The following is a 23,547-nucleotide window of genomic DNA, read 5'->3' on the forward strand; positions in this document are numbered from 1 at the left end:
ACATGACATACCTCTGTAATATACCTGTACTAACATCCTGGTATTCACAAAGAGGAGAAAATCATGACAGACTAGGCAAAAATAATCACACATCACTTAAACCTCAGACCAGAGCAAATGGATTCCTAGGTATATTATTCTACTCCATTACCAAATAGGTGATTGATTCCAAAAGTCACCTACAACCTTAATAAGAGAGGTTAACACTGGAGGTAGGATACACATTATTCATTACGCATCCATGTCAATACATTAAAAACCAGTAAGTTTTATTAATGAAAATATATTAAGGCTGGTGATGGGTATTAAGAGGGCACATATTGCATGGTGCACTGGGTGTTATATGCAAGTAATGAATCATGGAACATTGCATCAAGAACTGGGGATGTACTGTGTGGTGACTAACAAAATAAATATTAAAAAAAAAAGAAAATGTATTAAGTTCACACAAAGACTAAGTTATGCATTTCAAATCCAGTCTATTATCACCATTCAAAATACAGAATACACACGTGAAAAAGCATTCAAGTTGTTAGAAGAATGTGGGAGTACTGATTTCCATCCACTTCAAGACTGAGGTCATTCTTAAGACATGTGTATGTACAACTGCATGGCATTGTAGGGAAGAGTTAGCTCTCCTCTTTCAGTTATCTGTCAGGATTTCTTCCTTTCAACCACATCAAGTCATACTCTCTAAGGACTGCACTTATGAAGATACATTGGTAGTTTACTAAACTGCCACCACTTTTTCCTTAAAGAACAATTAGTAAAACCTTGTATTTCTAATCGGAGGAAGTTCTCTAGTTTTGATATATAGAGAAGTATGTGTTCTGAACACAGATTTCATGGTAACTTACATCAATGTTATAACCATAAGTAGCATCTCCATTGAGATTGACTTCGTACGTTATATATTATACCGTCCTTCATATTCCATGGAAAATTAGGGATACAGGAGTCCCACCGAATGTGGCGAGGTGTCTAGTATCATTGATGTAGCAACAATCAGCCTCATGGTCTTACACAAACAATAATTTTCTTAAGTGATTTCAGAGTAAAATACATTAATATTGTTAGTCACAAATATCAAATAGGGCTGATGTAAGAAATAAAGAAACCACACATTGAAATTAATTATATATATGTACAATGGTCCACTAAAACTGTTGAAATATAATGGCATATACATTTTCTAAGTGTTCAAGTTTGACTTTTCCTTATAAGAACTATTTCATACAGAGTCATGTCTGAATAGTGAATAATGTATTCCTTTTACTTGATTTCTGTAACATTTATTGGCATTTGATGTTCAATTAAATAGTTTTCTAAACATTCATATCTTTCAATTTACGTACTTTAACGCACTCTCTGGTATTTGCTCTAGTGTGTAGTAAAATGAAGGTCTTTCCACATTATGTTCCAAGGGTTTGAATCTAGTACGCATTTTGTGATATTGAGGAAGGACTGAATTCCAGAAAAGGTACAGTTTTGCTCCTACATGGTAACTATGATGTTGACACTTCCGGTGAGAGGTTGTACACATTCTTTACATTTGTATAGTGACTCTCCTGTATGCAATCTCTGCTAAGGCATGAGGGGTGAGCAGTGCTTAAGTGTTTTCTCACATTCCTTACATTGGTAAGGTTTCTACCTCGTATGAATTCTGTGATGTTTAGTAAGGACTGAGTTGCTGCAAAAGGCCTTACCACATTCTTGACACTTGTAAGGTCTCTCTCCAGTATGAGTTCTACTGTGCTGACTAAGGGTTGAGCGCCTCCTAAAGGCCTTGCCACATTCTTGACATTTGTAAGGTTTCTCTCCTGTATGAATTCTCTGATGTCGAGTAAGACTTAAATGCCTACTTAAGACCTTGCCACATTCTTTACATTTGTAAGGTTTCTCTCCAGTATGAATTCTCTGATGTTGAGTAAGGACTGAGGGCCAGTTAAAGTCCTTGCCACATTCTTTACATTTGTAAGGTTTCTCTCCAGTATGAATTCTGTGATGTTGAATGAGGGTTTTGTGGTGGTTAAAGGCCTTCCCACATTCTTGACATTTGTAAGGTTTCTCTCCAGTATGAATTCGGCGATGTTGAGTAAGCTTGGAGCTTTGGTTAAAGGCCTTGCCACATTCTTGACATTTGTAAGGTTTCTCTCCTGTATGAATTCGGTGATGTTGAGTAAGGTCCGAGGGCCATTTAAAGGCCTTGCCACATTCTTGACATTTGTAAGGTTTCTCTCCAGTATGAATTCTCTGATGTTGAGTAAGGACTGAGGGCCAGTTAAAGTCCTTGCCACATTCATTACATTTGTAAGGTTTCTCTCCAGTATGAATACTGTGATGCTGAATGAGGGTTTTGTGGTGGATAAAGGCCTTGCCACATTCTTGACATTTGTAGGGTTTCTCTCCAGTATGAATTCGGTGATGTTGAGTAAGCTTGGAGCTTTGGTTAAAGGCCTTGCCACATTCTTGACATTTGTAAGGTTTCTCTCCAGTATGAATTCTCTGATGTTGAGTAAGATCCGAGGGCCATTTAAAGGCCTTGCCACACTCTTGACATTTGTAAGGTTTCTCTCCAGTATGAATTCTGTGATGTTGAATGAGGGTTTTGTGGTGGTTAAAGGCCTTCCCACATTCTTGACATTTGTAAGGTTTCTCTCCAGTATGAATTTGGTGATGTTGAGTAAGCCTGGAGCTTTGGTTAAAGGTCTTGCCACATTCTTGACATTTGTAAGGTTTCTCTCCAATATGAATTCTCTGATGATTACTAAGCTTTGAGAGCCACTTAAAGGACTTGCCACATTCTTTACACTGGTGAGATTTCTCTCCAGTATGGATTTGCCTATGTCTCTTTAGTGATGAACAGTCCTTAAAAGTTTTACCACATTCTTCACATTTATATATTTCCTCTCCAGTATGAATTCCCTGATGCTGAGATAGTGATACGTGGCAGTCAAAGGATTTACCACATTCCTTAAAAATGTAAGTTTTCTCTCCCCTGGGGATGATCTTATTTATATTTAGTCTTGATGATTGACTAAATATTGTCTCTGGTTTATTACATCTCAATGGGTTTCTTCCCTCATGAATTCTCTGATCATCACCAACACTGGAGGACTGGTTAAGAGCTTTCCCACATTCATTATACTCATGAGGATTCTCTCCCAAAGGGAGACTCTTATGTATAACAAGGTTACAGGTTTTAGTAAAGCCTTCCCCAGATTTATGACATTCATAATCGTTCTCTGGAAACCAAGTGTTCACACATCTATGAACACTGGAGCCCTGGTTAAATGTTTTCTCAGATTCACTGCATTGAGCACTTCTGTCTCCATTGAAAGGGCGCTGGTAATTCTGTGGGGTCGACCCCTCAGTGAAGCACCTCTCGTATGGACCCCACTTAGTACTTTGTTCATTTCTCAATCTCTGATTATCAGAAATCTTTGATCGGAAGGTCAAGCCAATACAATCCTCAAAATGGTTCAAATAATCATTTTCAGCATGGACAAGGTAACTTTCCAGATTTTCCAAACTGTCTATCCACAAATAGTTATCTTTGAATATCTGGTTAGAGCTTTTGCTTACAGAAACACACTGCTTTGCAGAAACAGCTGACTTAAAAAGGGAGGTTTTCCACAATGTTTTATATCCTTCACCGCTTGGGACAGTGAGATTCTTATGAAGGGCAATTGTCTTGGTTTGGGTCCGTCCTCCAGGAAATCTATGATGTCGTTCACTCTCCCCATCATTGTCCCAGTCTGTACTTAAGTGTAAAATCTCAACAGCACTATTTTTGTATCTATGCATTGATACTTTTTGGGAAGAACCTTCTATGCTTGGCATTAGCAGGAAACTCTGGGTGTCATGTGAAGATATAGCTGAAAGGTATCAAATAAAAGTAAAATGATTACAGTTATTACTTTCAGATGAACATATTGATGACTTCTAATATAGATGCTTCAAGTCATTCAGACAATGTCAGAAAGATGCCTGAGAAGGAATCATTAGGACATGACATCTCCATGGACACATAACATTGCATACAACGTACTGACCACATATCCTAATAAATAATTCTTTGGTATTGTCATGGTGCAGCACAAATCACTTTCCTGTATCTCTAATAATCAGGAAAAGTGTCACATGAGCCCAAAATAAGTAGAACGATGGATATTTAAACAGAAAGGTGAAATGATCAAAATAGGATATAGTAAAAATAGGAACATATCGACAATAGGAATAGTTGTTTGTCAGAAAAGATCAACAACATTGGCAGCCCACTAACTAAATTAATTAAGAATAAAAGAGAAAAGACCAACTAAAATAAGAGGTGAAGAAGCAAAAGCAGACACAGTATAACTGACCATAGAAATAGAAGTAATTATAAGAGGCAATGATGGATAATCAGTGCCCACAAATTGATACCAAAAGATGAGTATAAATTTCAAAAAAAGTGTAACAATTTAGACTCCACCAGTCAGAAATATAAAAAAAAATCACAACTCATTTACAACCACAAAACAGAAATGAAGGAGGCATTAAAAAAAAAAGAAAAACAGAGCTGCCTGGGTGCCTCGGTCATTAGGCATCTGCCTTTGGCTCAGGGCCTGATCCCAGGGTCTTGGGATCAAGCCCTGCATCAGGTTCCCTGCTCTGCTGGGATCCTGCCTCTTCCACTCCCACTCCCACTCCCACTGCTTGTGTTCCCTCTCTCTCTGGCTGTCTCTCCCTCTCTCTCTCTCTCTCTCTGTCAAAGAAATAAATAAAATCTTTAAAAACAAACAAACAAAAATCTTAACAAAGAAAGATGTGTGCCAGATGAATTCAATGAATATTCAAATGGACACTTAAGGAGAAAGTACTTCAAATCTCCTCAAACATATCCAAGGAGTGAAGATGACAGAAATTAGCAAGACACTGTCTCTGGGGTACCAGCATTACCAGGTTATCCGAGCCAGAGGAAGACACGACAAGTAAAGAAGGTTACAGACTACAACCTGTGGGGAATATTCACTCAAAGTCCACAATAAAATAGAACAAAATGCATCAAGCACATTTCCCCATTTTGCAAGGTAATCAAGGGGGAAATCACCCTGGAATTATGGGTGTTCCCACATATGCAAAACCATAAAGGGAAGAGCCCACATTAACAGAATGAGGATCAAAAATGACAGGATCATATTAAGTGAGACAGAATACCAATATGGGCATATTGGACATGTCATGTGAAAAACAGAGTAGAGAGAGAAGGAAACCCCTCAACCTACTGAAGGCCATGCATGTATGAAAAGCTGAAATCCAACATATTCAATAGTAAAAGACTGCAAACTTCTCCTCTATGAACAGAAACAAGGTAAAGAAGTGACCGCACCACTGCCTTTGAATATAGTACTGGACATTCTAATGAGAACAATTATGCAACTAAAAATACACAGAAGGAATCCAAATTGAAAAAGAAACAGTAAAATTATCTCTCTTCACAAATGACATGGTTATAGAATTCCGTAAGACATTTTATTTTAATTTTTTCACTGGTTTTTTGGTTATTGTTTGTATTATTTATTTCTGCCAGTTTTTCCCTACTGGACTTTCCATTTTCAATTTTTTTAAATATTATACAATACAGAGTTAAGAAAAATTTTGGGGGGCGCCTGGGTGGCTCAGTCGTTAAGCGTCTGCCTTCGGCTCAGGGCATAATCCCAGCGTTCTGGGATCGAGCCCCACATCAGGCTTCTCCAATGGGAGCCTGCTTCTTCCTCTCCCACTCCCCCTGCTTGTGTTCCCTCTCCCGCTGGCTGTCTCTCTCTCTGTGTCAAATAAATAAATAAAATCTTTAACAAAAAAAAAAATTTTTTTTGGAATAAACAGCTTCCACCAGAAGAACTAGAAAAGGAAGACCCTTAGATGAAATTTGGTAGAGGAACGAAATAACACAGAAAATTCTGAAATAGTGTTCCTGGGTGGCTCAGTCATTAAGCGTCTGCCTTCGGCTCAGGTCATGATCCCAGCGTCTTGGGATAGAGCCCCATATCAGGCTCCCTGCTCGGCGGGGAGCCTGCTTCTCCCTCTCCAACTCCCCCTGCTTGTGTTCCCTCTCTGTCTCTCACTGTCAAATAAATAAATAAAATCTTAAAAAAAAAATTCTGAAATAAATAAAATAGATACCAGATTAACACTAACAGAACATTGAAAGTAATGCTCATTTTAAAAAACAAAATAAGTAAAAGTGGCAATGCTTTAACTACATAAACCATTATATACTAACAAATCAGGTAACTTAGATGAGAAACCCAGGTAATTCCTAAAAATAGACAAGTTATTAAGACTTGCATGAGGCAAACCTCACGGAGAAGGGCAGTCCTAACAGATCACGGTTGGGGGGTGGGGCTTGGTGTAAGAAAGGCAGACAGCCCGTGTCCTCACTGAGTGGGGCTCTGTGTTTATGCCAAGGAGGAGAGGGAAAGGGTACCATCCAACTCCTGTGTTCTTGGAGACACATGTCACTGAATGTCTCCTCTCAGAAAAGGGCTCCTAGACTAGTGAAACCCCACTGTGTGGCCCAGGTGTTCTTCAGATGGCTGTTTCCATGGTGTCTGCCCCCAGGCTGTTTGCCTGTCTTCTCTCCAGGAGCACACACTGCCCTCTTGGCTCTGGCTCATCCAAACCTGCTGACCACTACAACTCCAGGCTTTAAGACGTGCTAGTTACGAGAACTCGAGAAATTCAGCCCCTCTCCTTTTCCAAGCCAATGGCTTTGGGGAAACCTTCTGCTTATGCATTCCCCTGAGTGCTCCTCTGTCATGCCACCCACTCCGCAACCAGGGCTCCTGCCCTCCAGAGCACGGTACTCCCGATACTCCTTATGCTCCCTTTCTCCCTAAACCATGTCTCCAAACTAGTGACTTTGTTTAATTAGTTGCTTAGTAGAACCCCTGGCCATTAGATGGTGAGCCATGGTTCAATACAAGAAAAAAAAACTAACATTTAAAAAAATCATTCATGACAATCTTTATCAAAATCTCAGCAATAAAAAAAAATCTTACAAATACTGAAAGAGAGGAAGGAATACACTCAAAACCATTCTAGGAGGTCAGCGTTACCCTGATACCAACACGGGATAAACACAACACCAAAAGAAAAAAGCTAGTTTGTCTGATACGAGTTTTGCTACTCTGGCTTTCTTTTGACATCCATTTGCATGTACAAAATCCCAAATACAGTCAAAAGAAAAAAAGAGGGCGCGTGGGTGGCACAGCGGTTAAGCGCCTGCCTTCGGCTCAGGGCGTGATCCCGGCGTTCCGGGATCGAGTCCCACATCAGGCTCCTCCGCTATGAGCCTGCTTCTTCCTCTCCCACTCCCCCTGCTTGTGTTCCCTCTCTCGCTGGCTGTCTCTCTCTCTGTCAAATAAATAAATAAAATCTTTAAAAAAAAAAGAAAAAAAAAAAAGAAAAAAAGAAACACACTGAAAATAATTATCCCTCGCTAGATACCCATCTCCCCCTGGATCCTTTCAGGTACATTAATAAATAGAGTTAACCACGGAATAACATGCTTTTGGTCAGTCAGGGTCCACTTACACACAGCTGAGTTTGTTTTCATAAATACAGGGCACTACTGTACATGTGTTTTCTCTTCATTATGACACCTGAATATTTCCTCAAATTACTTCATTACAAAGATACGGTATATACCACAGACCACATACGAATGGGATGACTGACTGTTAATGTTGTAGGTAAGGCTTGTGGTCAGCAACAGGCTCCTTCCATGCTAATGTAGGTATGGCTTTCAGTTTGGGGGACTCCAAAGATACGCAGAGATTTTCAACTGTGGAGGGGTTGGCAACTCTCATGCCTACATTATCCACAGCTAAAATGCAAATGCATCTAGTTGTTTTCTCTCTATAAGAAATACTCTGAGGAAGATCCTGTCTGAGGGGCGCCTGGGTGGCTCAGTCGGTTAAGTGCCGGCTCAGGTCATGATCTTAGGGTCCTGGGATCCAGCCCAGCGACACATCAGGCTCTGGGCTGGGGGGAGGGGGGTGTTGTCTGTTTCTCCCTCTCCCCCTGCCCCTCCCCTGCTCATGCTCTCTCTCAAATAAATAAAATCTTTTATTTTAAGATTTTATTTATTTGTCAGGGGGGAGAGAGAGTACAAGCAAAGGAAAAGGAGGCAGGGGGAGCAGCAGGCACCCCACCGAGCAAGGAGCCCGATGTGGGGCTCGATCCCAGGACCCTGGGATCATGACCTGAGCCAAAGGCAGATGCTTAACAGACTGAGCCACTCCGATGTCCCTCAAATAAATAAAATCTTAAAAAAAGATCATATCTGAAAAGTAGCTTTATTTTCTGTTGTGAATTCTCTGATGTTATTTAGATTTGCTTTCCATTACACAGTTTACCCATTGTTTACGTCCTTTCTGTTTCAGCCTTTTATAAAGACTTTTTTCTGAAGTGCGTATTAAAAACAAAGGTCTTGCATCCATTTTCCGTTTCTAGGGTTTCTACCCAGTATGCTCTCTGTGAGGTTCAGTAAGGGTACAGTTCCAGGAAAAGACTGTGCCAACGTTCTTGACAATTGCAAGGCATCTCAACCGGATGTATCATCTCATGAGGACTAGTTTTGATTAGGAATTAAATGCCTTGCCTCGCTCTTTACAGTTAAGGGTTTCTCTCCACTACGCACCCTCTGCCGTTCACAGAGTTGACTGTTCTGCTTACAGGCTTGGTCTCATTTTATGTTACATCTGCCAGACTTCTCCCAACAGGTCTTACCGTAGCTTGCTAAGTTCCGAGTGGTACTTAAGGGCTGGGCACAGTTTATATACATTTCTTCCTATTATAAAATCTCTGCTGGTGACTGCGTTTCGAACACAAGTTAAAAGCTTTGCCACAGTTACCCACACATTCTAGTCTTCTCTCCAGGGAGGACACAATGATGTTCAGTGAGAGCTGAGCTTCCTAAGACCCCCACACTGACTACCTTTACCCCGGTTCTCCGGATACAGTTCTCTGATGTCTACTGGAATTTTACCCTTGGTTAACATTTTTCACAGAATAACTGCATTGGTAGTTCTCTCTCCATTAGAGAGACCTCTGCAATTAAGGAAGACAGAGTCCTCACTAGAGTACAGAACACGTAAAACCTTGCTCCACAGGAAGTATTATGTGATAACTACTGGATAGTGACGTTTCAATAAAGACCCTCCTGTGTGTATCAAAATTAGAGGCTTTAGAACAAGAAGGATGATGATTATACGTTGGTGGGAAAATAATGAACCTTCTGAACAGAACTTCCCAAATCTTTCACATTTAGAATTTTTATCTTCATTTTCAAATATCGAACTTTCGGAAATATTTCTGTGAATAATTAATCCAATCATAGATTTGAAATGCTTTGAAGGATTACTTTCACTACAGAATAGGCGACTCCCCAAGATTTCTAGATGTCCTTTCAGAAAAATTTATTGGTTTTTTAAAAAAGATTTTATTTTTATTTATTAATTTGACACAGAGAGAAAGAGAGAACAGAAGCAGGGGGAATGGCAGACAGAGGGAGAAGCAGGCTTAGGGAGCAGGAAGCCTGAAGCGGGGCTCGATAGGACCCTGGGATCATGACCTGAGCTTAAGGCAGACGCTTAATGACTGAGCAATCCAAGCACCCCAAGATTTATGTTTCAAAAAGTGGATTTGGGTCCTTGCATTCAAAGACAGCATTCTGCAAATATAAATGACTTAGAGGGGGTTTTCCCCCAAACGATTTATATCCTTCATCTCTTCTGGCAGTAGGATTTCATTATAACTGTCCCAGTATCCATCATAACATCCTTCCTGCCCCTCACTAGCCCCCTACACCTTCCCGGTCATTCGTTAAGTATAAATACTCAGGGCCACTCCTTCCACATCTTCCCATATCACTCTATGCAAAGAATCTTCTTTGCCAACATGCCTAGGGTGTTATCGAAAGACACAACTAAAAGACGTAAAATAAGACATCCCACTTACTATACTCACACACATACCAAATTAATACCCATCCTAGGACAGCAACCAAATGGAGAAATAAGAACCACTAGGACACTGCACCCCCATGCAGACAAAAAATGGACCAAATTACCTTTTAGATGGAACCAGAATTCAGTTAGGAGAACATAGCACCCCCAGGCGAGTACAAATGAAGAAGACACATTAAAGGAACACTTTCTAGATGAAATAAAAGGAGTCTAAACAGTAACTGAAACCACACGAGAGCATAAAGCTCTCTGCTAAACATAAATATTTAGACAATTATACAAACCTGTAGTGCTGGGATTAGATACCAGTCTCGTTTACTTCTGCTACAGAATTTTGTTTTACAGAAAGTATAAAAATCATCAATGTAGGTAATAAGGTACACAACATAAAAGACAGAATTTGTGATCTCGGAAACAAAGTGGGTGCAGGGGTGGAGACAGGAAGAAGAGTTTTGTGTGTGATGGACAATATGAATTTTAACTGTTTGTTTTACCTCTAAGTTGTTCTAAGGAATCTGTAAGGTAACCACAGTGAAAATACAGAAGACACAAAAGTTAATGAGAAAGGTACCAAGGCATATCATGGGTGTAACACAACAACTGAAGATAAAATGTAATATGAAAACATGATACAGAGGTATAAAATGTTTCAAAATTATTTTGAATTCAAGAAAGTCTTTCTCTCATGCAAAGAGAATAAAGACCCACCAACAAATACATGATGAAATTAATTCTATGTTTATGACAACTCACCTAGGTATAGTACAACAGTCACCACTAACCAAGGAGAAAAATAACCAGCAGGACTCAGAGTGTGTATGTGTGATAATACAAATACAAGACAAACACACACATAATTTTATTGACAAAAAGCAAAAGCTCATTCTTTCTTGAGTTATACTCACATGGTCTTGAAATGTACTGAGTTGAAAATTCTCGTCCTGTAAAAAATACGCAGGTAAAACCGAATCCACAACGAACTAATGTTGTGCAAAGACCCAGAGAAAGACAAAATTTAACCCAAGAAAAAGACTGATGTAGTACATAGAAGAAAAACTTCCATATAACTATAATTTTAAACTGTGTCCATGTACCCATGAAAAACAAGCATTAGATTGGCATGTCTTCATTGACCATAAAATTGTAAAGAACAGTCAATAAAATTGATCATAAAAAGCTGTAAATGAAAATTTTATGAACACTTAAAAAGCTTGAAAGAAACGTATTACATTATTAATATATTCCTCCTCCTACACAGAATCTAAAGCCATAATCCATTCTTTAAAGCAGAGGAAACATCTTCATTTCTAAATAAACAAAAACCATGAAAACTGTAAGATATGCTGACGCTGTACATGAATTAACATTTGGGATTAAATTCTGATACATTCTGAGGAAAGTAGAAGAAAAACCTAATGATGAATTTCCCAAGAAGTAAAATTACATTACTGAACAAAAGGATTTTTCAAATACAGGGATGTGGGGTCCTAGGTGGCTTAATCACCTAAGTGTCTGCCTTCGGCTCAGGTCATGATCTCAGGCTGCTGGGATCCAGCCCCACATTGGGATCCCCGCTCAGCAGGGTGTCTGCTTCTCCCTCTCCTTCTGCCCTTCCCCTGCTCATTCTCTGTCTCGCTCAAATAAAAAAAAATCATTAAAAGATATATATGGGAATTTTACTAATTATCTAACTCACTTCTTAGAAAGCACATGCCCATGTCATATCAGAACTTTTGACCTAAAAAGTGCAGAGCTAAATCTCATCTATAACTAATTAGAAAATACACATGGCAACGTCACAAGAACTTCCTAGAAGACAGAATTATAAAATGATGCAATTATTAAAAAATAAGGTAATGACTGAGACTTTATTAAAGGCTACGAGTTCTGAGTCTCTAAACGTGCTAGTTCCCCAACAGCATTATTTATGTAGGAACTCTAGAAACAAACAGAGACATTACATTATTTCACCACTGAGAAATGGAGCTCATAGAGTGGAAACTTCTGTATTAGTTAATCCGGAAAAAAAAATGAATTTTTGAAGAGAAATACAATTGTACAGTTCCTCATTTTAGGGACTGCTTTGTTATTTGATGAAGTTACTGAGTCTCAATTTTATAAGGTTAAGATTAAAGCCTCCATAACATGGGAAAGCATACACTGAAAACATTAGAAATCTGTCTCTAGTGTTGTAGGAATTTCTGCACCAAACCCCAATGAGCATACAACTATCTTGACCTACTTCTCCCGTGATGAAAAACAGAATTTACACAGGGCTTAGCACAGAAATAGGGAGATTTCCCCAGGGCCCTCACAGCAATGGAGAAGCAATCAGATTAAGGAGGACCTCCCACTCCAAGGAGAGTCTCCTGGCCCTCCCTGTGCATGTGATGGACCATCACTGGAGCTGAAGGAGAATCCCTAGAGAATGTACAAGCTTGATAATGTTGGATAGCAAATGTCTCTCTGTGAGAGAGAGAAATAAAACTGGGCGTCTCCAACTGATTTTCATTCAAGGACAGCTACTTGAACCACTGCTTAAGGTCTATCTTCCTCCTTCAGACTTGGACCTCCCCTCCTCCATCTGCCTCATTCAGTCCCACCTACCCGGATGGAAGGCTCGGGTCTCCTTTCTCTTCACATCCCAGAGCTGCTTCTCTTGCTCCAAAAACATGATCAGGTCTGGCTTTGAGAGAATGAAGCCTGTTTACGAGGCAAAGGGAAAACAAGTATTGCTACAGATTCTAACGTTCCGTCAGGATTGTGTTCAGTAGAGAAGAGAGGACACTGCAGCATCTAGAAAATGGTTTCTCAAAGGCTGCTGCCGAACTTTCCCGGTAGAACACACAGGAGGCATTTCTGATGCTCACGTCCTGACCTCCACTTCCAAGTAGCAGACGTAATAAGAAGTGGAAATTTCAGTTTAAGATGTGGGCAGTCTCGTGCTACGGCACTCAATGTTTAGAACTGCCACTCAGCTACAGAAGTGATGCTGTTCCCTTCAGGAAGGGGAAGCTAAGGCTGAAAAGAACACATCATGAAGATTTTTCTGTACATCTACAGAACCCTACTTGTTTCCCTTTCTACCTGGATCTGAATTCCAGGCATTCAAAGAGGAATCTTCCAAGAGACAGTCTTCACAGGAAGGAAGAAAACCCCGAGTGTGGCTTGGGACATCTGGAAGGAGTCATCCTCACCCAAGAACAGGAGGTGTCCGTAGTTCTCCAGCATCACGTCCCTGTACAGTTCCCGCTGCGTGTGGCTCAGGCATCCCCACTCCTCCTGGGAGAATTCTATGGCCACGTCCCCAAATGTCAGCAGTCCCTGCAAGACATACCACTGTCACCAAGTGGCCATTGACAGAGTTCACAACAGTTCCTAAGATGAAAGAGGGAGTGTCATTACTGGAACCAAACCCGACCTTTCCTTCTCCGTGACATGAGTGTGGAGTAGAAGAAAAACCTATGCGACAGAGGGCTGACTGAGAACTTTCTCTCCCAGAAGTCAACTATATGAACTACACAGAGCGGAGAGCCCTCCTTGTCGGGATGTGGGAGAGGAGCCACTGGTCAAGAAAGAATTCTTGAAATGTTTTTGATGTGAAATGTTGGGGTTCTGGATTGAATGATGAGGAATGAATTGCTGAGGTATCTGTGGTGCAAAAAATTTGGTCTTAAAGCCCGGGGAGGGGACCGGAGGGTGCAAAGAGCTACACTGAAGTTGTGAGCAGTGACGGATTATAACCTTTCAAGTGGGGAGGAGGTGAGGGATAACACAAATCTCTAAGGAATTTGGAAGCGTGTTTCCAGGACCCTGAGGGCCTAGCTGGTGTGATGATGAGGTCACTTAAGGTCTGGTAATACCTCTGTCATGAGACCCTTCAGATATTTATCAGTGAGCCATATACTTGTAGGATGATGGCCAACATACATTTGGGTGTTAGATAGAGGAAGTTTCCAAAGGGATTTTCATATGTTAGAGAGGATTTTCAGGATCCTGAAGGTCTGGCTATTGTCAAGCTAAGGCTGCTCTTTGCTTCCAAAAAACATTAACATTGAGGAGGTTGTGAATTCCCTGAGGAATGTCATACTCTGCCTATCTCAGGCATTTATCAAAGGGATCTGAAGTTGAAGGAAATCTAATTTTATCCACACTTCTTTTGACTTTGTTCTCCTCAGAAACTACAACCAAGGGGCACCTGGATGGCTCCGTTGGCTAAAGGTTTGCCTTCAGCTCAGGTCAGGATCTCAGTCTCCTGGGATTGAGCCGCGAGTTGGGCTCCCCACTCAGTGGAGAATCTGCTTCTCCCTCTTCCCTCTTTCCTCACGCATGTGCTCCATGTCTGTCTCAAATAAGAAAATGTTAAAAAAAAAGAGAAAAAAAAAAAAAACTACTAGCAAGAGAAACTCAGAAGATTGAAGTTTACATCTGAAATGTGATAGTTTCTGCATATTGCTCAGTGTATTATGTTCCTTACAAGGGATAAGAGGGACAATATGAACGTTACAGGGGAGGAACCTGGCAGAGAGCAGCAAGCCAATGAAAGAAGTTATCATCCGCTGAACAGAAACAAATTGGCATTAGTGCCTAAGGCACACCAAAGGACACAGCATCACTGGTGTTTCCTTGTGGTCTGAAAACAGGAATTCAGAATACAAATCTAATTTTGAAAACACAGGGCATATATACACACAGTTCAATCACCTACAGTTTCTGCAGAGGCTGCTTTTAGGTAAGAAGCCTTGAGCAAAGGAACTGAGAAAGGGCCCCCCAGGACCCCCAGGCTGAGTGCAGACAGGCCCAACAGGGGACCCATCTCAACATGACCATAGGCCCTAACTAACCAATGGGCTACCGACAACCAGGTACAGAGACCAGAAACAGGAAAAGACCCGAAGTCCCCATAACACCTCACCTTCCCCCTTTTAAGAAAAACCCCCACCCACTGCTCCTTGCAGACAGCCTCTCCTCTGCTGTCCTGCCTGCTGCTCTCTCGCAGTGGATTCAATCAACTTCTATAGCCTTTGTTTGGCCTCAGGTGAATTCCTTTCAGTGCCCACTTGACTGGCTTCTCTGCAACCCTTGACCCATATTTGGGACCCCATCTGACTGACGGAGACATCACAGTTTCCATGTGCTGTAATAGCTAGTATAGTTCATTTTTTATTTTAATTTTTAAAGATTTATTTATATTTTATTCTTTTAATCATTTTTTTATTGGGATGCCTGGGTGGCTCAGTCAGTTGGGCATCTGCCTTCAGCTCAGGTCATGATTCTGAGGTTCTGGAATTGCCTCCAGGATTGGGTTCCTTGCTCAGCGGGGAGCCTGCTTCTCCCTCTGCCTGCTGCTCACCCTGCTTGTATGCTCTCTCACTCTTTTTCTAACAAATAAATAAAATTTTTAAATAAGACTGTATTTATTTGAAAGAGTGAGAGAGCACAAGGAGGCAGAGTGAGAGGGAGAAGCAGGCTCCCCGCCCATCGGGGAGTCTGATGTGGGGCTGGATCCCACAACCTGAGCTGAAATCAACAGTCCAAGCTTAGCCGACTGAGACACCCAGGCGCCCTTTAAGTGTATTTTACATAGAATACCTCTTATGCATTCTAAACACCAAGACTCACCCACCACCCCCTTTTTTAGAATGTGAACTTTCCAAGTTATTCCGGACCTTATAGCCATCGTGTTTACTTCTGCATTTTCTCACTCCTGGGCTACGCAGAGCTGGTCAAGCATTCAGAGGGAACCTAAATGAGAAATGTTTTCCCTCCGTGATATCCCAGGACCAGACCTCGTCAGCAATAGGAATCTTGGACTCAACACCTTCCCCTCTGGATCTGCCACCAAGGGAATATTTTCAAGAGTTGCAGGACTTTAATCCAAAGTGACAACTGTTGATGCCTATTGGATGCCAGGTTGGAGACACAGGAGAGAAGGCTCTGGGATACAGAGAAGTGTTCTAAAGACCCGACCTTGAGTATCATTTCTGAAATGATCTTAAAAATAGGTGAAAACATAAGGGAGAAACACCAGAACTAGAGGAATCAACATTCGCAATTTCTAAAGGCAGGAGTCTAAGGAGAAAAAGATGACACAGCCTCTCCTGGGACACCAGGCTTACCTGAGAACCGGCCATTTCCTCTTTCACGGAGACCTCTCGATTCCTCTCTCAGCAGATCTCTGCAGAGAAATCACAGCAGGATCAGGGGAAAGAGCCCCTCGAAGCCCCCAACAGAGTCTGCACCAGAAACTGGGGCGGCCCCGGCTGAGCGCTTATGCGAAGGATATAATAGGAAAACATGTTTGTGACCCCGCTGGCTTTAGCGCTGACGTCAGAGCAGGAGCAGTTGGGAACGCCCGGACTGCTCCGGGTGGAACGCTGCCCTTCCCGAAACCCCCTCAGATAAGGAGCGACCAGGAACTTCTGGTCGGCTCAGGGCGGAACTTGCCCCAACCGAAACCTGATTGCTTCGACGAGCCGGTGGGTCCGTACAAACATGTTTAAGAATAGGCTTCACTTGCTGAACGTTACATCATCTACTCCCGTGACCCTCCCCACGAGGTACTACTATTCACTACGACGTGCTACAGACCTGGAGACTCCCTTTGATGACCCGGGACTGTCTTCGATTGTTTACCGCCAATAAATATGCGAGGCTGTAGCTGCTGGGGGCGGGGGGGATTGCATTCCTTGCGGACGTGCCCTGCTCCCTCGTTTCTTTCACAGTTAACCTGTCTGTGCCTCACCCTTCTTCAAGTCCCTGCGGCAAGAAACTGCTAACGCGCAGCCAGGATTTAGAAATGCAGAAAAGGGGGCGCCTGGGTGGCACAGCGGTTAAGCGTCTGCCTTCGGCTCAGGGTGTGATCCTGGCGTTATGGGATCGGGCCCCACATCAGGCTCCTCCGCTGTGAGCCTGTTTCTTCCTCTCCCACTCCCCCTGCTTGTGTTCCCTCTCTCGCTGGCTGTCTCTATCTCTGTCAAATAAATAAAATCTTTAAAAAAAAAAAAAAAGAAATGCAGAAAAGGCTCAACTTCCTAGTCCTTTGTGTCAGGAGCTACTCAGGAACTCTGAGCTCCTACGTGGGAGACCAATCTTTTCCTTATCTGCTTTCTGGGGGGAAGGGCCGCCCCTCCCACAGCCACCCCCAAAGTCAGCTACAGCAAGGACCTGACCCTCCCAGACTCACGTAGCAGACACCCTGTCACCTCTTCTTGAGCTGAAGTCTGCTCTCAGCTCTCACAAAATAACGGGAAGCCCTCGTGCTTACCCCTGGCCTCACTGAGAATCACCTGGAGCCCTTCATTAACACAACACTGCTGTTTTCGCCCAAACCAACGGACAGAACCTGAGGGGGAGCCGCCAGATAGGATCCTTTTTGAAACTCCACACGCGATCCTATTGGGAAGCATTTGGGGAGCTGACCAGGCAGAGCGCGGGGACCAAGGCTGTGGTGGTGACAGGTGTAGATCCATGACTTCTCCATTGATCAGTTTCGGAGATTGACACATTCTCTGTGTTTCGCTAGAGAAAGGGAGAAACCTTACAAAGGGAGTTTCCTCTTGTAAATGCAAATGTCGCTTTCAAAAGTAAACACAGGATTTTACAGCTTTTCCTGTAACCGTTTCTAAAACAAACAGCCTAAGATAATGCTTAGGCCAAAGAGACATTTTAGGGTGACAAAATCCTGCCCTTTGGTAGGTAAATGTTTATTTTTGTAAGTAACTGCCACACAGTTTTCGATAGTGATGTGTGCAGAAAATAATCAGACCAGCTAGTAACCAAGTGAGCCTTGGAGAAGTAGGAGAGCTCGGATTTATTTCACCCTGGGGGACCCAGAGGAGCTAGTGCTCAAAAATTCTGGGCCCCAGGCAGCAGGGTTATAGAGCTTTATATAGCAGAGTGCCGGAGGTCAGGTTCGAAGGGCCTTGCCGACTGCTGGTAGGTGGGTTTAAATTGGGGGGGGGGGGGGCTGCTTTAGGCGGGAATAGCAGTTAGGGTGGACCAGTAGCTTGTGGTGGGAAGCCTGCTTACAGAAGCAGAAAAGGCTGGTTATCTTTTGCTCCCAGCGCAGCTTCTGGTTATGTAGCTTTTGTTAGTAACTTCATCTGCTGGGGCCCTGCAGGCCTGGGCCTGCTCTGGGTAATTTTCCTCTTCAAACGTACTGTTCCCCCCTCATCAGCAATATATGAGAATTCTAATCTTCAACACTCTCAGGAAATTTTGATGTTATCCTTTTTCTTTATTTTACCCATTCTAGGAAATATGAGTGGTTTTGTCGCAGAAAAGTAAAAATCAGACTGGTGCGCGACCAAGGGACACTCGGGTTTATTTTATACCGCGGACCCAGAAGAACTTGTGCTTGAAATTCTGGACCTAAGGCAACGGGTTATAGGGCTTTTATAAGGGATTGCAGGCAGTCAGGCTCCAAGGCTATGCTCGGTGCTGGTAGGTAGGGTTTGAACTGGGGGACCTGGGGCTGCTTTAGGTGGGAACAGTAGTGAGGGAGCCTGTGGTGGGACGCCTGTTTGCGGAAGCAGAAATGGCTGGTTATCTCTTGCTCCCTGCTCCCGGGAGGGCTTCTGGTTATCTCTAGCTTACGTTAGGAACTTTCCATCTTCTGGGGCCTCCTGGCCTGGGCCTGTTCTGGATAATTTTCCTCTTCATTCCCCCCTTTCAACGTCTTTTCTAACTTAGAATGGGTATCAATCACTACCCTTAGGTTTCTTGCTGGTCTAGCGGTCTGCATTGAGTTACCGGCAGATTTTACCGGCCAGACTCACTCTACCTATATAGACTATGGCTAGAGCGATTTCCTGTGTCCAGTTCCAGTCACCTGGGGCTGACTCAGCTAAACCTACAGAGACATTGGGGTCACAAGTACCACTATTATTACTGGTATAGGGTGGCACGGAGACTTTAGTGTCCAAATGTTCCCCATTGAGTTCCTCAAGCTTCCACAGTGTGTTGGCCTCCAGGTTTGCGACTGGAGCAAAGTTGTGGACTCAGCTCCCCCGGGGGGATCTGTGAATTTCCTCAGGGTGTCAAGTTGGGCCAGAGGCCCTCTTGGCAGCTGTGGGTTGCTGGGTCATCCTCTGGATCTTTAACTGGAGGGGGTCAGTCAGGTCCCAGGCTGTCTGCCAATCTCTAGTGTCTGGGGGCGGGGGCGGGGTTGTGTTCTTTACTTGGGAACAATGGATCCAGGGAGTGATACCTGCAACTTTTCACAGCAGTGGGAGTTGCCAGTATTACTAGATGGGGGCCCATCCAAGTGAGTTGGAGCAGCTCCTTCTTCCAATCTTTTACCCATTATCATGCCCCCCGCCCCTCGTTGGTGGGAATGGGCCCAGTTACCCATGGGGATAGGGGTCCTTTCTAAAGCTTCTCGGGAGATGTGCCTTAGAGTTTTCCCCAGGGCTTGGAGGTGTCGGGACACTTCTAAGTCTCCAATCTGTTTGAGGTCTCCAAGCCTGCTTATTAATGGGGGAGGGGCGGCTGCCATAGCTCCTTTGAGGTGAATTATACCTAGGTAGGTGTACAGCTTTAAGAAGAGTAATAATTTCCAAACTGCTCTGTGAGCATGTTGGACTAGGGAAGCATATCTGTAGTCAGTATAAATATTAATTTTTAAGGCTCTGGCCATTGCAAAGCATGAGTGAACACTACAGCATACCCAGCTTTTATTCCTTTTTATAAAACTGTTGTCATCAGTAAACCAACTGTGATCTGTATTTTTGGTAGGGGAATCTCTTAAATCTGGTTGACTAGCGTAAATAGGATCACTAACCTCTGAACAGTTATGCTCTTTAGAAGTACAATGGTCAGGGTGAGGCACAGGGGGAGCTGGGTTTAAAGCTTGACAGGTTTTAAGTATTATTTTAGGCATATCTATAAGCATTGCCTGGTATGTAATAAGTCTGCCTCCCATCATCTACTGGGGGCCTTTGGTCTCTGAGACACTCTGGACCTGATGTGAAGTCATTCCGTCAGGGACTGTCACATAGGCTCTTTTTACCAGGAGGGCTGTTTTGTGCTTGGCTAAAGCCTTTGTTTACAATTGTACCTCAATGGGATAAATATGACTATGAGGGAGGAAATCCATCAAGAAGCCCTTAGAGGTCTGGCCTTAACAAATCCTAATTATAAGGTAACACTGGCAAGTGGGAGAAGACTTGTCAAGAGATAAGGGCATCCCCAAGTGCATCATCCAATCCAATCATAAAGTGGGGTCATCCATTATCTCCACAAGCCCATAGTGAACCCTATTGAGTGGGGTATGCTCTGGCTTTTATGGAGTGATTTCATTGTCCAGCCACAAAGAACTGGTCAAGGTACCAGTTGAGTTATACAATTATTGGGGAACTCGATCCCATTTTCCAGTTGTTTAAATCATCATATGCTCATGGGGTCCTGTTATTATCCCCACAGAATAAAAAGCATGAAGATTGTCTACATGAGCCATTGTGAAATTTTCTCTGAAGTTTAGCTCAAGCTGTCTAGCTTAGGTAAACATCATTCCAAGATAATGAGAATTAGAATTTAACATCCACAAAGGTGTATTATTGAAACACGTATTTCTCTATAATGACCCTCATTTCCAGAGATAGCCAAATAAGACGAATTTGTTTGAAAAACAAATCCAGTTTTAACAAATAGCATAATTATTTACATAAGCTCAGCAAGAATAGTGACTGATCATACAGATCTTTTAGAATCTGCTCTGAGGAACTTTCGTAAGGAATCTCTAGGTCGAACTTTTAGTGGCTTCTCCAGGCCAGAAGCCAAGCCAAATACTTGCCATCAGACATGCCGGCAATACCTGTAGATTTGGGTGACTTCCTCTTCACAAGGTCCCCAATATATATTGAGGTGCCTGCACCTGCCAGGAAGTGACATTCTTGACTCACCTGGTGAGGCTGCTGGAAACTTCTGTAAGCAAGGTATCAGGCCAACAGTTCCAAGCTGCTTTTTGGCTCCAGGTTTCATAAAGTCAACCTCAATTCCTTAAAGCTCTTTGGTCCTATCTGAGTCTATGCATGTCTCTCTCAAATATGATATTCCAGTCAAAGCCTTGGTAAAATAATTAATGTTTCCAATGGTGTCCTGTTACAAGGAGAACAGATTCTTATTCAACTTAGGCAAGCAACTATGATTCCCATGGAAGAAAGAATACTGAGACCTTTTGAATTTCAGAGGGTTCAGGCAGAGAGAGAAGTTAAATGCTTCTATTTGTTCCCAAATGAGTACTTTATCACATTTTTGTAAGTCACAGATATCTTAAGAGGAAGTTTCTTAATCTGGAAGAGTTGACATTAGAGAACCAGCAATGTTCCACACAAGAGTCACAACGCTATAATCGTGTTTTGTTTTTTTTTTTTAGTTCATTTAGTCCCATGTGACTAATTCTGGTTTAGTGTGAATGCAGCTTTAGTTAAGTTCTGGAAATTCTTACTCATTTCAGTTTGATCTTAAAGATACTGAATACCTGTTTTTGTCCTAAAAATCCTTTATATGAATTTCCTTGAAGATGAAACTCATTTTACAAGACAATAAGAACAATTATAAATGCCTAAAAAAGCTCAGAAATGGACACTGCCAACGAACCCATGAGAGTTCACCATGATACGATTGACAAGGAAACTCAGTTATTTTTTGACACACAATGTCCAGGGACGATTAGGAACTGCACATTATCTCCAGAATAGTTACAGCACCCACCCAAACGTAACCTGAGGCTTATCACTTGCTTAACAGTACTTCCGGATTACCTTAGCATAAAAGGTCTAATGACTTAAAGAGAGTTCATTTACAATTTAAATCTGGGAAGGTTTGGTAAAACCTTGAAGTTGCAACACAAGCCTGAACACGATTACAGATCATCACAAAACATTATCAAGGTGATAATAAGAGATCTGAGAAGCAAATATGTAGGGCTCTATAGTTGTTAGTAAAATTTAGCTCCTTCAACGTTGAGAACTTTTTTTTTTTAAGATTTTATTTATTTATTTGACAGAGATAGAGACAGCCAGCGAGAGAGGGAACACAAGCAGGGGGAGTGGGAGAGGAAGAAGCAGGCTCATAGCGGAGCAGCCTGATGTGGGGTTCGATACCATAATGCCGGGATCACGCCCTGAGCCGAAGGCAGACGCTTAACCGCTGTGCCACCCAGGCGCCCCTAATGTTGAGAACTTTTAACTAAGTAGTCGAAGACCTGATAACGACTACACATAGAACTTTTTGTTTTCTGGGCAGACAAGAGAAAAAAAACCTTTGTTTACCTTTTCTTATCCAGAGTTGAGGAATAATCCAAGAAAACTTGTCTTTTTGAACAGAAGAAAGCAGTCTTTCAAAATTACACTGGTATACTTTAAAATCTATTTTAATCTCAATCCATCCTGACCACACCTAAAATTTCATTCTAAAGTTTTTTTTTCCTTTACAAGCCTTCTACAACTTTTCTTTGCAGTTAGACCCAGTCCCAAGTCATTCCTTTTAAACAACTAGCCTCATTTAGGACAAAATTACCTTCTTTTTTGCCTTTACCAAAAATGCATTCCCATTTTTAAAAAATCTTTCTTATATATCTCCTACTTTTCTACAGAGTTGTTTTCCTTATTCCCATTAGTCTTAATTACACTTAGTAGAATTGTGCACTCAGAAACCTCCGTGTCCATGAAGCCTAAGTAGTAACCAATTGTGAACTGTTACAGCAGAATTCTTTCGATGGCAAATTTGTGAATTAATGAAGCACAAAACATGTTTACCAACAGATTTAAATATCCTTAGTTTCTTTGCAATAAGAAGTAAGTCAGAAGCACAAACCTATGTCTAGTTACCAATGATTTAGCACTTTATCCTATTTTGGAAAAGACCTAGATGTCTCACGAATTTCATTTTAGTATCGTTTGCTGACAAACTACATCAGAGATAACACGAGCTTATTTGACCTTCCTAAATCTTGGTGGAATAAAAGTTTCATATTCAGTCCTGATAACTTAAAAGACATGTCTATCTTAATTAAACCAACAAACTTAACTTAGTTTAAATAATGAACTATGGGGTGCCTGGGTAGCACAACAGTTAAGCGTCTGCCTTCGGCTCAGGGCGTGATCCCGGCGTTATGGGATCGAGCCCCACATCAGGCTCCTCTGCTATGAGCCTGCTTCTTCCTCTCCCACTCCCCCTGCTTGTGTTCCCTCTCTCGCTGGCTGTCTCTATCTCTGTCGAATAAATAAATAAAATCTTTAAAAAATAAATAAATAAACAAACAAATAAATAATGAACTATGTTCCCCTTGGATCCTCCCCCTGGATCCATTGTCAATTTTTACCTGAGACACTGGTGGGGAAATCCGGAGTGGGTGGTGTTCGGTCCAGGGGGTGCTCTTCTCGCTCCTGAAATGAAGGGAGAAGGAGCCATGGTGCCTGAGGCCCAGAGGATGGTCTAGAAGCCGGTTATGCAGGCCGCACCCAAGGTGGTGCAAAATAGAGAAGGGGGAAGGGAGACCCAAGAGGCAAGTGCTGCCAGAAGGCAGAGA

The 23,547-nt window shown here is 42.2% G+C and overlaps 2 protein-coding genes and 1 pseudogene across 5 annotated transcripts in view; 1 reads left to right on the top strand and 2 right to left on the bottom strand.

Annotated features, from left to right (window-relative positions):
• LOC113247438 (KRAB domain-containing protein 5-like) overlaps positions 1 to 23,547 on the top strand; it is a 342,457-nt gene that overhangs the window by 89,556 nt on the left and 229,354 nt on the right. The gene's annotated exons all lie outside the window — the stretch shown is intronic.
• LOC113247391 (zinc finger protein 91-like) overlaps positions 1 to 23,547 on the bottom strand; it is an 87,265-nt pseudogene that overhangs the window by 32,899 nt on the left and 30,819 nt on the right.
• On the bottom strand, positions 3,885 to 16,573 carry LOC125283340 (KRAB domain-containing protein 5-like). Of its 2 annotated transcripts, XM_048224219.2 has the most exons (4): positions 16,133 to 16,573; positions 13,211 to 13,337; positions 12,621 to 12,716; positions 10,961 to 11,951 (listed from the first exon to the last, which is right to left on the bottom strand). In XM_048224219.2, the coding sequence occupies exons 1-4, from the start codon at positions 16,145 to 16,147 to the stop codon at positions 11,935 to 11,937; spliced, it is 255 nt and encodes an 84-aa protein (XP_048080176.1). In that variant the 5' UTR covers positions 16,148 to 16,573; the 3' UTR covers positions 10,961 to 11,934. The 2 variants fall into 2 exon arrangements, with proteins under 2 accessions (XP_048080177.1, XP_048080176.1); XM_048224220.2 differs by having other exon boundaries at positions 3,885 to 12,716; positions 16,133 to 16,566.

This window comes from Ursus arctos, unplaced genomic scaffold (genome assembly GCF_023065955.2).
Source record: "Ursus arctos isolate Adak ecotype North America unplaced genomic scaffold, UrsArc2.0 scaffold_19, whole genome shotgun sequence".
NCBI lineage: Eukaryota > Metazoa > Chordata > Mammalia > Carnivora > Ursidae > Ursus > Ursus arctos.